Source organism: Leucoraja erinacea, chromosome 2, assembly GCF_028641065.1.
Source record: "Leucoraja erinacea ecotype New England chromosome 2, Leri_hhj_1, whole genome shotgun sequence".
NCBI lineage: Eukaryota > Metazoa > Chordata > Chondrichthyes > Rajiformes > Rajidae > Leucoraja > Leucoraja erinaceus.
The window spans coordinates 29,035,292-29,050,434 of record NC_073378.1 but is presented as its reverse complement, the minus strand read 5'-3'; the positions used below and the strand labels follow the sequence as shown (position 1 = coordinate 29,050,434).

Below are 15,143 nucleotides of genomic sequence, written 5' to 3'. Positions count from 1 at the left end.
CTCCCAACCCCATTCCCCTGCCTTCTCCCCATAACCCCTGACACCCGTACTAATCAAGAATCTAACTATGCCTTCCTTAAATATACCCACTGACTTGACCTCCACAGCCTGTCTGTGGCAATGAATTCCACAGATTCACCACCCTCTGAGTAAAGAAATTCCTCCTCATCTCCTTCCTAAAGGAATGTCCTTTAATTCTGAGGTTGTGACCTCTGGTCCTAGACTCTCCCACTAGTGGAAACATCCTCTCCACATCCGGGACTTTCACTATTCGGTAAGTTTCAATTAGGTCTTCCCCCTCAACCTTCTAAACTCCAGCGAGTACAGGCCCAGTGTTGTCAAACACTCATCATACGTTAACCCACTCATTCCTGGGATCATTCTTGTAAACCTCATCTGGACCCTCTCCAGAGCCGGCACATCCTTCCTCAGATATGGAGCCCAAAACTGCGGAGAGGGGAGGAGAGGAGAGGAAAGGATGGGATGGGAGTAGAGGAGAGGGGTGGATAGAGGAGCGGAGGGGAGGAGAGGAGTGGAGAGGGGAGGAAATGGGAGGAGTGGAGAGGGGAGGGGAGGAAAAGATGGGAGGAGAGGGGAGGGGAGGAAAGGAGAGGGAATAGGAGGAGAGGAGAGGGAATGGTGGGGGTGAGAGGAGTGGAGAGAGGAGAGGAGGGGGGAGGTGAGGAAAGGGGATGGGAGGTGAGGTGAGGAGAGGGGAGGGACTTAAATGGTGGCATAACAAGGCACCTGTTACACACAGGATCAGTGGACTATTTCTGTACATTTGCTGATGGGGGATTGCGTTTGGGTACGTCAATACTCAATTGGACAGTTTGTAAGAAAATAATTTCACTGTCGGTTCCATTGAACTGTTGAACAAAGTGGAATTAGACCCCCCACCCCCCACCCGGGTCACCGCTGCCACCGGAACGCCACAGCTCCGATGTTGCCGCTGGAACGCTGCCCCAGCTCCGAGGCCGCCAGCTCCGCCATTAGGCCTCGGCGCAGACTGACACGGATACGGGGGATACGACAAGAGAAGTCGCATCCCCCCCGAAGGAAGAGACCAAAAACACGTTTCTCCCCCCCACACCCACACACAACATAATAAAATAAAACCAAAAAATAACTAAAACAGGACAAAAGAACAAACAAAAAAGAAAAAACAAACGGAACTGCAGGCGAGCCGCAGCTGCTAAGGCAACGCTGCCATCCTACCCCAACTAGAGAGCGGTGCTGAACTACTATCCACCTCATCGGTGACCCTCGGACTGTCCTTGATCGGACTTTACTGGCTTTACCTTGCACTAAACGTTATTCCCTTTGTCCTGTATCTGTATTCGATTATAATCATGTATTGTCTTTGCGCTGACTGGATAGCACGCAACAAAAGCTTTTCACTGTACCTCGGTAACCGTGACCATAAAGTGACCTCGTGGGTTTTCTCCGGGTGCTCCGGTTTCATCCCACAATCCAAAGACGTGCATGTTGGTAGGTTAATTGGCTTGGTATAAATGTAAATTGTCCCTAGTGTGTGTAGGATAGTGTTAGTTTGCTGGATGATCGCTGGTTGATGTGGACTTGGTGAGCCGTGGGCTTTTTCCACACTTCATCTCAAAAGTCTAATGTCTTATGAACAGTGAATTAACCAATTTCAAGTAATACCCCTCAAAAAACAACAGTGTCCATGTTCTCCACAGATGCTGCCTGACCCGCTGAGTTACTCCAGCGTTCTGCGTCACTGCTGCATTAACCGCCACAGGCCTCTCCCCAGGACAGATTCTCAAATGGTTTCAGTTTTGGTTTTTATTGAAATGTGGACAACATTTACACAGTGTGAGTGAGTTCACTCTTGTTACATGGGTGGTGAGAGGAAATTGTCTCAGACTGGAGATATCTCTGTTACAATCCCTGTCAGAGACTGTGTGTGTGTGAGCGTGTGAGAGAGAGAGTGAGTGAGAGTGCGTGAGTGTGTGTGTGAGCGTGCGTGTGTGGTGGGAGATTGCAACCTTCACGTGGTCCGCCCTGTTTCAACGAATGCAATCAACCCGGCGTGTACAATCAAATAAGATCAAATAGAACAAGTTGTCCTAAAACTTTAGGCTGTGCACGCCATACGCAAGAAGAAGTGTGTGTGTGTGTGTGTGAGAGAGTGTGTGAGTGAGAGTGAGAGCGTGAGAGAGAGTGAGAGAGTGTGCATGAGAGCGCGTGAGTGTGTATGAGTGAGAGAGTGTATGTGTGTGAGTGCGTGAGTGTGAGAGTGTATGAGTGAGAGAGTGTGTGTGAGTATCTGCATGAACGGGCTTGTGTCTCTATGTGCGTGTGTGCAGGTGTGTCAATGTAAGTGTGTTGTGTGTTCACATGTGTGCGTGTGGTGCATGTGGATGTGTTTGTCTTTCCGTGACGTGTGTGCATGGTTCTCGTGTGTGCGTGTTACATCTTACACTATTACAAACAGATGCACGACTGCACAGTCAGGTACAACAGTGAAGGGTGTGTGGAAGGTGAGCAGACGGGCTGAATCTTCTGTACAGGGCCGGGGCTGAGTGATGGATGGCGGCCGCCTCTTACGAGGGGTAATCGTAATCCTCCGCGCCGCGCCGCCCGAAGTCCATCCACCCCATGTAGTCCCTGTTGGTGATCCTGTGGGGGGCATCCACGCTGCGGACTGTCCCAGCCCGCGATCCTGACACACACGGAGAGAGAGATGTTAGTGGAAACACACACCGTACACACACACACGTGAAAACACACACCGTAAACACACACACACGTGAAAAACACACACCGTAAACACACACACACGTGAAAACACACATACACACACACACACGTGAAAACACACACCGTATACACACACACACACACGTGAAAACACACACCGTACACACACACACACACGTGAAAACACACACCGTAAACACACACACACGTGAAAACACACACCGTATACACACACACACGTGAAAACACACACCGTATACACACACACGTGAAAACACACACCGTATACACACACACACACGTGAAAACACACACCATAAACACACACACGTGAAAACACACACCGTATACACACACGTGAAAACACACACCGTATACGCACACGTGAAAACACACACCGTAAATACACACACACACGTGAAAACACACACCGTAAACACACACACACGGGAAAACACACACCGTAAACACACACACACGTGAAAACACACACCGTACACACACACACACACGTGAAAACACACACCGTACACACACACACACACACGTGAAAACACACACCGTACACACACACACACACGTGAAAACACACACCGTAAACACACACACACGTGAAAACACACACCGTATACACACACTCACACGTGAAAACACACACCGTATACACACACAAACACACACCGTGAAAACACACACCGTACACACACACGTGAAAACACACACCGTACACACACACGTGAAAACACACACCGTACACACACACTAGTGGAAACACACACACAGATGTTAGTGAAAACACACCTGAGTGATAAAGGCACAGAGACAACGTCAGTGAAAACACACACCTGGCCCACACACAGAAGGTTAGTGAAACACAACTGACACACACACACACAACGTTAATCAAAACTTCACACTTCGCACACTCACAATATTAGTGAAAACAATATTTGGGCGGCACTTCGCGGCAGCGGCCCCTGCAGACCATCTGTCCTTTTTAAAAAAAAATGTTTGTCCCGTTCAATGTGTACTTTGCTGTGGTTTATATATGTTTTTAACTGTGTATGTGTGGGGGGCGGGGGCGGGCAACTTTTAAATCTCTTCCCTGTACGGGTCTCCGTTGTCGTTGGGGCCTAGCACCATGGAGCGGCCTCCAACTGGAACGACCCGGGGGCTTCAGTCGCGAAGCCTGCGGACTCACCATCGTGGAGCTGGCCGGCTTTGGAGCGTGGAGAGCTGTGGTGGCGCGCGGCTGTGACCCGACTCCGGAGCTTCGGAGGCTCCAGCCACAGGCCTGGTGGACGGTGACATCAGGAGCTCACAGGTCCCAGGTGGGAGACTCGGAGCTCACACGATGGCAACTTCTCCCGCCCGAGTTGCGGGGTTGAAAACGACCCGGAGCGGGGCCTGACATCGCCCGGCGCGGCTTTAACGGCCGCGGGACTTGCCATCGCCTGCCGGGGCCTTTAACATCGGGAGAGGATGGAGAGCAGGGGAGAGACAAGACTTTGCCTTCCATCACAGTGAGGAGGAGATTCACTGTGATGGATGTTTGTGTAAATTGAGTTGGTGTGTGTCTCGTAAAATTGTTTCTTCGTGTTGTATGACTGCAGAACCCAAAGTTGCTAATGGATGAAGCTGTTCCCAAACCGTGCTGCGATGCATCCCGATAAAATGCTTCCTACGGTGCATCTGTAGAAGTTGGTGAGAATTATAAGGGACATGCTGAGCTTCCTAAGCCGTCAAAGGAAGTAGAGGACGATAATAGATCACTCGATGTTGGTTTGGTTCAGTTTAGTTTAGAGATACAGCGCAGAAACAGGCCCTTCGGCCCACCGAGTCCGTGCCGACCAGCGATCCCCGCACATTAACACTATCCTACACCCACTGGGGACAATTTACAATTATACCCAAAGCCAATGAACCGACAAACCAGTCCGTCTTTGGAGTGTGGGAGGAAACCGGAGCACCCGGAGAAAACCCACGCGGGTCACGGGGAGACAATAGACAATAGAACTCCATACAGAGTTAGACAAAAATGCTGGAGAAACTCAGCGGGTGAAGCAGCATCTATGGAGCGAAGGAAATAGGCAACGTTGCGGAGAGGGGTTGAGTGGAGAGGGGAGGCGAGTAGAGGGGTGGGAAGAGGATGGGAATGGAGAGGGGATGAGAGGAGATGCAATCAGAGGCGAGGAGAGGAGAGGGGACGGGACGAGATGGGTGGAGGAGAGAGGAGAAGAGGACGGGAGAGAAGAGCGGAGGGAGGGAGAGAGGGGAGGAGACAATCTCTCACCTACACCTTATTACAGTTATCTTTGGTGCTGCATTTGTAGGGAGGGGAGGGAAGAGGAGGGGATGAGTGGAGAGGAGAGGGGGATGGGAGGGAAGGGATGATAGTAGAGGAGAGGAAAGGGGAGGGGAGGAGCAGAGAGGGGATGGGAGGGGGGGGGGTTAGGAGAGGAAGGGATTCGAGGGTAGTGGAGAGCGGAGAGGAGGGGGGAGGGGATAGGAGAGGGGGAGGGTAGAGGAGTTGAGGGGGAGGGGAGTAGGGGGGAGGAGAAGAGGAGAGGAGAGTGGATGAATCATTGCCTATTTCCTTCACTCCATAGATGCTGCCTCACCCGCTGAGTTTCTCCAGCATTTTTGTCTACCTTCGATTTTCCAGCATCTGCAGTTCCTTCCTGAAGACGAGGGGATGAGTGGAGAGAAGTGGGGATGGGATGATAGGGGAGGGGAGGAGCAGAGAGGGGGCATAGGAGAGGAGGGGATTGGAGGGTAGTGGAGAGGAGAGGTGATAGGAGAGGAGAGGGTAGAGGAGATGAAGGGGAGGGGGGGGATGGAATGTTGCCTATTTCCTTCTCTCCATAGACGCTGCCTCAGCCGCTGAGTTTCTCCAGCATTTTTGTCTACCTTCGATTTTCCAGCATCTGCAGTTCCTTCCTGAACGATTAAAACTTCATTTGTTTTTTTAACCTTCTGGTGGCATGTTCGAGTGAGTTTTGACGACTTAGATTGAAATTGACATAATGATTCCAGTCAGAAGCAGCAGCAATGGGCTACGTTCGATTGCTACAAGCCCTCTGTTGTACTGTTGCGCTGAAGGCAGGAGCAATCCCGACTACGGGTGCAGTCTGTACGGAGTTCAAGAAGGAACTGCAAATTCTCGACAATCGAAGGTCGACAAAAATGCTGGAGAAACTCAGAGGCTGAGGCAGAATCTATGGAGAGAAGGAAATAGGCAACGTTTCAGCCCCCCTCCCCTTCATCTCCTCTACCCTCTCCTCTACCCTCCAACCCTCCAATCCCCTCCTATCCCCCCTCCCCTCTCTGCTCCTCCCCCCCCCCATCATCCCATATCCACTCATCCCCTCGTCTTTCTTCCCCTCCCTCTATCTCCCCTCCCTACAAATGTAGCACCAAAGATAACTGTAATATGGTGTAGGTGAGAGATTGTCTCTCCTCCCTCCTCTCCTCCGCTCTTCTCTCCCATCCTCTCTCCACCCATCTCATCCCCCCCCCTCTCCTCGCCTCTCCGCCCCTTTCCGAAATGCCACCTATTCCTTCGCTCCATAGATGCTGCCTCGCCCGCTGAGTTTCTCCAGCATTTATGTCTACCTTTTAAACCTGTTCATTTTATTTGAAACAAGCTTTGTACAAGGCGTTCAGTTTTGGTCACCCTGTTACAGGAAGGATGTCGTTAAGCCCACACCGGCCAACATGCCCCACCGGCTACACTAGTCACACCTGCCTGCGTTTGGCCCATATCCCTCTAAATCTGTCCTATCCATGTCCCTGGTTTCTTAAAAGTTGCAATAATCCCGGCCTCAACTACCTCCTCTGGCAGCTCGTTGTATACACCCACCGCCCTCTGTGTAAAAAACCCACTATTTCTCACAGAGAGTGTTGAGTCTGTGGAATTCTCTGCCTCAAAGGCCGTTTCTCTGGATGCTTTCACGAGAGAACGGGATAGGGCTCTTAAAGATTGCGGAGTCAGGATATGGGGAGAAGGCAGGAACGGGGTACTGATTGGAGATGATCAGCCATGATCACGTTGAATGGCGGTGCTGGCTCGAAGGCCCAAATGGCCTATTCCTGCACCTAGTGTCTATTGTCCCATTGACCCACTGACCCTTGACCCATTGACCCACTGAACATTGACCCACTGACCCATCGACCCACCAACCCTTGACCCATTAACCCTTAACCCACTGACCCCTTGAGCCCACTGACCATCAACCCACTGACCCTTGACCCACTGACCATCGACCCTTGACCCCCACTGACCATCGACCCACTGACCCTTGACCCACTGACCATCGACCCACTGACCCTTGACCCACTGACCATCGACCCACTGACCCTTGACCCACTGACCATCGACCCACTGACCCTTGACCCACTGACCATCGACCCACTGACCATCGACCCACTGACCATCGACCATCGACCCACTGACCCCTTGACCCACTGACCATCGACACACTGACCATTATTAACCCATTGACCAACTGACCCATCAACCCACTGACCCATTAACCCACTGACCCTTGACCCACTGACTCATTGACCCACTCACCAGTGCTGTCTTTGTGCAGGTAGGTGTTCAGCAAGGCCACTAGGCCGGGTCCCTGCTCACTGTTCAGCCTGGGCTTCAGGTGGCCGCCGTAAGGTGCTTCTCTCAGGGGCCGCTGGTGCAGGGGTCCGTGCGGCCGCTCCCCGTCCCTCTCGGTGCCGCCGTCCGGCCGCGCCAGGCCGCCAGAGGACAGCACGGCCAGAAGCACGCACACGCAGATTCCGCTGTTCATCGCTGCAGGTAAATGACTGCCTGTAACACACACGCTCACCCTGAACATGCAGGCGGTGGGGATAACGTAGCAACAAGCAACCCTCTCCCACACACCCTCCCCCCCCCCTCCCACGCATCCCCACACCCACATTCCCCCCAACCGCTTTAGTTTGGTTTAGAGATACAGCGCGGAAACAGGCCCTTCGGCCCACCGAGTCCGCGCCGACCAGCGATCCCAGCACACACTAAAACTATCCTACACACACTAGGGACAATTTACCATTTTTACAAAAGCCAATTAACCTACAAACCTGCACGTCTTTGGAGTGTGGGAGGAAACCGGAGCACCCAGAGAAAACCCACGCAGGTCACGGGGAGAACGTACAAACTCCGTACAGACAGCGCCTGAAGTCGGGATGGAACCCGGGTCTCTGGCACTGCAAGTGCTGCATGGCAGCAACGCTACCGCTGCGCCACCGAGCCGCCTCATTTGACATTTCACTCCTTTACACCTCCAGCCTTTGTCACTCACTCCACCCTCTTCCAATCACCCCCTCACCTGTATCCACCCATCACTCGCCAAGCTTTGTCCTGCCCCCCACCTCTCTCTTCCAGCTTTCTCCCTCTCTGAAGAAGTCTGAAGTGTCCCGACCAAAATCATCATCTGTCCATGTTCTCCACAGGTGCTGCCTGACCCGCTGAGTTACTCCAGCACTGTGTGAAACGCCACCTATCCATGTTCTCCACAGATGCTGCCTGACCCGCTGAGTTACTCCTGCAATTTGTGTTTTGATTGATATGATGCCTGACAAGTCACAGTGAAACAACGCTAGGAATATAGAAGGGTATAAAATGATTAGGAGTGTGGTCTGTGTGATGGACTGGGCCACATATACAATGGTGGGGAATGTGGTCTGTGTGATGGACTGGGCCACATATACAATGGTGGGGAGTATGGTCCGTGTGATGGACTGGGCTACATCTACAATGGTGGGGAGTGTGGTCTGTGTGATGGACTGGGCTACATCTACAATGGTGGGGAATGTGGTCTGTGTGATGGACTGGGCCACATCTACAATGGTGGGGAGTATGGTCCGTGTGATGGACTGGGCTACATCTACAATGGTGGGGAGTGTGGTCTGTGTGATGGACTGGGCCACATATACAATGGTGGGGAGTGTGGTCTGTGTGATGGACTGGGCTACATCGACAATGCTATAATTTCTTGCAGTCTTGGGCAGAGCTTTTAGACTTTGGAGATACAACATGGAAACAGATGTTTCATCCCACTGAGTCTGTGCCGACCAGCAATCACCCCGCACACTAACACTATCCTACACACACGCACACACAGCGAATTTACCACTTTTACAGAAGCCAATTAACCTACAAACCTGTACGTCTTTGGAGTGTGGGAGGAAACCGGAGCACCCGGAGAAAACCCACGCAGGGTCTGGGGCGAACATACAGACAGCACCCGTAGTCAGGATGGAAGCTGAGTCCCTGGTGCTGTGAGGCAGCAGCTCTACCCGCTGCACCACCGTGCCACCCAGTGTTGTCGGAGTGATCTTCAGTTGAGCCGCTTCCCTGAATATTTGATGAGCCCTTCAGTTTATCTCAGTGTTTCATCATGTTGCAATACCACACTAAATATACTCCACAATATACCCAGCGCTGGAAGGCAGAGTCTAAAATCACAGGGTCTAGGCTCAACAATGCAGAAGCACATCTCGTATTTCTTCTTAATGTTTGTCTGAAACCCTGGGACATTTATAATCCGACAAATTCAGTCAAAAATCCCATCTCGCTGCTCCCATTGGGAAGAATGTGCCGGAGCCAGAAAACCGTGGCCTCCAGGCTCAAGAACAGCTTCTTCCCAACAGACCATCAGGCTCTTCAACACTGCACAAGCCCCATATCATGTGATAAGGGCTGAATTTGGCCATTCGGCCCATCGAGTCTACTCCGCCATTCAATCATGGCTGATCTATCTCTCCCTCCCAACCCCATTCTCCTGCCTTCTCCCCATCACTTCTTCATATCCGAGGCAGGATTGTGCCAGATCTAGAGAGAAGGTTTACTAGAATGATCCCAGGAATGAGTGGGTTAATGTACGATGAGCGTTTGTCGGCACTGGGCCTGTACTCGCTGGAGTACGGGGAGAAGGCAGGAGAATGGGGTTAGGAGGGAGAGATAGATCAGCCATGATTGAATGGTGGAGTAGATTTGATGGGCCGAATGGCCTAATTCTTCTCCTATCATTTATGACCTGATGAACAACACTAACCACAGCAACTGTGATCATCTCTGGAAGGTGTCTTTGGTTACACAACACACTTCTGTGCAGTTTTGGTCCCCTAATTAGAGGAAGGACATTCTTGCTATTGAGGGAGTGCAGCGTAGGTTCACCAGGTTAATTCCCGGAATGGCGGGACTGTCATATGCTGAGAGAATGGAGCAGCTGGGCTTGTATACTCTGGAGTTTAGAAGGATGAGAGGGCATTTTTTTTTAAACATATAAGATTATTAAGGGTTTGGACACGCTGGAGGCAGGAAACATGTTCCTGATGTTGGGGGAGTCCAGCACCAGGGGCCACAGTTTAAGAATAAGGAGTAAGACATTTAGAACGGAGACGTGGAAACACTTTTTCCTCACAGAGAGTTGTGAGTCTGTGGAATTCTCTGCCTCAGAGGGCGGTGGAGGCCGGTTCTCTGGAGACTTTCAAGAGAGACCTAGATAGGGCTCTTAAAAATAGCGGTCAGGGGATATGGGGAGAAGGCAGGAACAGGGTACTGATTGGGGATGATCAGACATGATCACATTGAATGGCGGTGCTGGTTCGAAGGGCCAAATGGCCTACTCCTGCACCTATTGTCTATTGACACAGTTATGGTTATCCAGCATTACTGATTCTAAAGTTATGGTGTCTTTAATTGTTATATGTTGATCTGTGTATTCTTGTGCTTCTGGCCTGGTAAGCCTGCAGCAGGTAAGAATCCCATTGCTCCATAAATGATAGGAGAAGAATTAGGCCATTCGGCCCATCGAGTCTACTGCGCCATTCAATCATGGCTGATCTATCTCTCCCTCCTAACCCCATTCACCTGCCTTCTCCCCACAACCCCTGACACCCGTACTAATCAAGAATCTGTTAATCTCCGCCTTAAAAACATCCACTGACTTGGCCTCCACAGCTGTCTGTGGCAAAGAATTCCACAGATTCACCACCCTCTGGCTAAAAATGTAGAATCAAAGAACTAAAATCAGGATTACTAGAATTTAAGTTAACAGATTTTTGTGTTCTGCGCACATATACTGTATATCACACAGACCACACTCCCCACCATAGTAGATGTAGCCCAGTCCATCACACAGACCACACTCCCCACCATTGTAGATGTAGCCCAGTCCATCACACGGACCACACTCCCCAGCATCGACTCCATCTACACTTCACGCTGACTCGGGGAAAGCAAAGACTTGTCCCTATCCCACCCCAGTCATTCCTTCTTCTCCCCGCTCCGGTCCAGCAGAAGGTACAGAAGCTTGAAAGCGCGCACCACCAGACTCAGGAACAGCTTCTTCCCCTCTGTTATCAGGCTTCTGAACGGTCCTTCCGTAAGCTGGGGTACTGTCCGATTCACCTCTACCCCATTGCGGACATTGGACTTTGTCTCTGGGACTGATGCGCTACAATGCTGAGAACTATATTCTGCGCTCTGTATCTAGGACCTGACCTGCTCAGTTACTCTAGCGCTCGGCACTTTTCGCTCCTGATCCCAGCATCTGCAGTTCCCGGTTTTTGCCTGGATTTTTGATTCTTTGCAAAGAGGCAACAAGGCGACCGGTCACTGCGAGTGCAAAGCCCCTTCCCCCTCTACAACCCCCTCCCCCTCCACCCTCCCCAAACCCTCTACCCCACCCTCCTCCCCACTCCCCCAACCCTCTCCTCACCCCCCCACTCCCCCTGCCTCCCCCCCTCCCCTCACCCACCTGACCCCCCCCCCATCCCCAACCCTCTCCCCGCACCCCCTTCCCCATCCCCCCCTCACACGGTCACATGCGGAGAACGTGCAAACTCCGCACTAACAGCTCCCGTGGTCGGTATGGAACCTGGGTCTCTGGCGCTGTGAGCCTTTCAGAAACATAGAAAATAGGTGCTGGAGGGGGCCATTCGGCCCTTCGAGCCAGCACCACCATCCATTGCGATCATGGCCGAATTTGGCCATTGAGTTTCAGCTTGTGTCGTTTACTTGTTGGCTCCACCGGTTTTCTCGGGCAAGAGTACGGCCTGGATATTGGGGCAGCAGCACCCCTCCCCGAGCGATGCCCCCCACCACCCGTCACCCCACCCCACCCAGTAGCCATTCAATCTTGGCTGATCTATCCCTCCCTCCTAACCCCATTCTCCTGCCTTCTCCCCATAACCCCTGACACCCATACTGATCAAGAATCTATCTATCTCTACCTTAAAAATATCCACTGACTTGGCCTCCACAGCTGTCTGTGGCAAAGAATTCCACAGATTCACCACCCTCTGACTAAAAATGCAGAAACAAAGAACTAAAATCAGGATTACTAGAATTTAAGTTAACAGATTTTTGTGTTCTGCGCACATATACTGTATATCACACAGACCACACTCCCCATCATTGTAGATGTAGCCCAGTCCATCACACAGACCACACTCCCCACCATTGTAGATGTAGCCCAGTCCATCACACAGACCACACTCCCCACCATTGTAGATGTAGCCCAGTCCATCACACAGACCACACTCAACACCATCGTCTCCATCTACACTTCACGCTGCCTATGGATAGCAGCCGACACAATCAAAGACTTGTCCCTGTCCCACCCCGGTCATCCCTTCTTCTCCCCGCTTGTTGAGCTACTGGTCATTACCGGACGGTCCACAGCCTACAGGTGTCTGATGGGGGATGATTTGTTGTCCCAGCTCCATGATCATCAGCCGTCAGATATTCGAGCACAGTTGCTGCCAGCCAGCCAGCCAGAGATTCCCACGGACTTTGGCAACCCCACCGGGCTCAGCATGGTCGTCCTTTTCTCAGGAGCCCGTGGACACGGTCCAACCCGGGAACTACAGCCCCTGCCTGGCCAGGGATGAGCGGGGACTTACTTGGACCCTGGCCCGAGCTGTGTGTGAGGCAGCAACTCTACCGCTGCACCACCAGACAAGTCAGTGAGCGCTTGTGTCCAGAGCTGTCTGTGGTCACTACACGGTGGATGGGGACGGGGAGAAGGGGAATAAGCCTTTGCAGAAGTTAGACAAAAGTGCTGGAGAAACTCAACGGGTGCAGCAGGCGCAGCATCTATGGAGCCAAGGAAATAGGCAACGTTTCGGGTCGAGACCCTTCTTCAGGGAATAAGCCTGCTTTACTGAACACACACACACACGCAGACAAAGGTCGGACACAAAAGTGCTGCAGTAACTCAGTGGGTCGGGCAGCATCTCTTGAGAGAAGGAATGGGCGAGACCCCTTCTTCAAACACGTCGCCCACTCCTTCTCTCCTCCAGATGCTGCCCGACCCGCTGAGTTACTCCAGCACTTTGTGTCCACCTTCGATTTGCCAGCATCTGCAGTTCCTTCTTAAACAAGATACACAAGTCCCCGGGGTAATGCACGTCTCACACCCACCAAACTCTCTCTCTGTGGGAGGGGGAGAGTGGGAGAGGGAAGAGGGGGGGGGGGGGGGGGGGGGGGGGGGGGGGGAAGAGAGGGGAGAGAGGGAAGAGGGGGGGGGGGAGAGAGGGGGGGAGAGAGGGGGAGAGGGGGGGGGAGAGGGGGAGAGAGGAGAGGAGGGGGAAAAGGGGGGAGGGGGGAGTGAGAGTAAGAGGAGGGGGGAGAGAGGGAGAGAGGGGGAGGAGGGGGAGGAGAGGAGGGGGGAAGAGGAGAGAGGAGGGGGGAGGGGGAGAGAGAGGGGAGGAGGGGGAGAGAGGGGAGGAGAGGAGGGGAGGAGAGGAGGGGGGGAGAGGAGAGGGGGAGAGGAGGGGAGTGGGGGAGGGGCAGGGGAGGGAGAGGGGGGGGAGGAGGGGGGGGGAGAGGAGGGGGGGGGGGGAGGAGGGGGGGGGGGAGGAGGAGGGGGAGAGAGGAGGGGGGGAGAGGAGGGGAGTGAGAGTGAGGGAGGAGTGAGGGGAGGGGGGAGTGGGGGGGGAGGGGGAGATAGAGAGCAACTTACCCGCTGTGTTGCCGGCGCTGTGCCGGGTGTGTTGAGCTGGTCGGGACTGTGCGCTTGTAGCCGGGAGCGGGGTTTATAACTGCGCCCATTGACGGGGCGGGGAGGGCTGTAGCTGCTCCGCCCCCCGCCCGGGACAACACGGGATGGACCAGGGATGTGAGCCAAGAGCAGCAGTGCCGGTGAGTGAGGGGCAGGGGGGAGCGGGGCGGGTTGTGCCCGTCCCATTCCGGGACAGGATGATGGAGAGGGTGAACGGTCTCAGGGGGAGAGCGAGAGGGATAGGGGGGAGAGGAGGGGAATTGGGGGCGTGAGTGTTTCAGAAGTAACGGTAGCGCAGCGGGTAGAGTTCACAGCTCAGAGACCCGGGTTCGATCCTGACCACGGGTGCTGCCTGTACGGAGTTTGCACGTTCTCCGCGGCTGTGGGACCGCGTGGGTTTTTTTCTCCGGGTGCTCCGGTTTCCTCCCACACTCCAAAGACGTGCGGGTTTGTAGGTTAATTGGCTGCGGTATAAATGTAAATTCTCCCCAGTTGGTGCAAGTGTGCGGGGGGTCGGCACGGGCCCGGTGGGCCGAAGGGCCTGTTTCCGCACTGTATCTCTAAACTAAAAACAAACTAATGGAACTCAGAACCTAGTGGAGAACATGGATAGGTGACGTTACACAGAGTGCTGGAGTAACTCAGCGGGTCAGGCAGCATCTGTGGAGAACGTGGACCCTTCTTCAGACACAGTGGCAGGCTATAGGCCAAATGCTGACAAGTGAGACTAGCCCAATGTGCCAACTTGGTCGGCATGGACAAGCTGGGCCGAAGGGCCTGTGTCTATCTCTGTAACTCTATGATTCTTTCCATACATCAAGGATCGACGATAAATAGCATTAAATTGGACTGGCAGAAACAGAAACTAGTTCCCATTTACCAGCACGAACCTCTTCCACGTATAAATTGCTGCATTACCCTTTTCAGTGTGAATGGAGATGGATGCTTAGGTCTGGCCCAGAGGGCAGCAGTCTGGATCAACTGATCTATTTTGTATGGGAAAGACGTTCTCAAGCTGGAAAGAGTGCAGGGGTTTACCAGGATGTTGCCAGGAATAGAGGGTGTGAGCGACAGGGAGAGGTTGAGTAGACAATAGGTGCAGGAGTAGGCCATTCAGCCCCTTCGAGCCAGCACCGCCATTCAATATGATCATGGCTGATCATCCCCAAATCAGTACCCCGTTCCTGCCTTCTCCCCATATCCCCTGACTCCGCAATCTTTAAGAGCCCTATCTAGCTCTCTCTTGAAAGCATCCAGAGAACCGGCCTCCACCGCCTGCTGAGGCAGAGAATTCCACAGACTCACCACTCTCTGTGAGAAAAAGTGTTTCCTAATCTCCTCTAAATGGCTTACTCGTTCTAAATGGCTTACTCCTTATTCTTAAACTGTGGC

At 52.9% G+C, this 15,143-nt stretch overlaps 1 protein-coding gene across 1 annotated transcript; it reads right to left on the bottom strand.

The window, feature by feature from the left end:
• Positions 1-1,791: 1,791 nt before the first annotated feature.
• ccka (cholecystokinin a) lies at positions 1,792-13,762 on the bottom strand. Its single transcript, XM_055653949.1, has 3 exons — positions 13,713-13,762; positions 7,301-7,549; positions 1,792-2,686 (listed from the first exon to the last, which is right to left on the bottom strand). Exons 2-3 carry the CDS (start codon positions 7,527-7,529, stop codon positions 2,568-2,570), a joined length of 348 nt encoding a protein of 115 aa, XP_055509924.1. The 5' UTR covers positions 7,530-7,549; positions 13,713-13,762; the 3' UTR covers positions 1,792-2,567.
• Between the last annotated feature and the right edge of the window lie 1,381 nt (positions 13,763-15,143).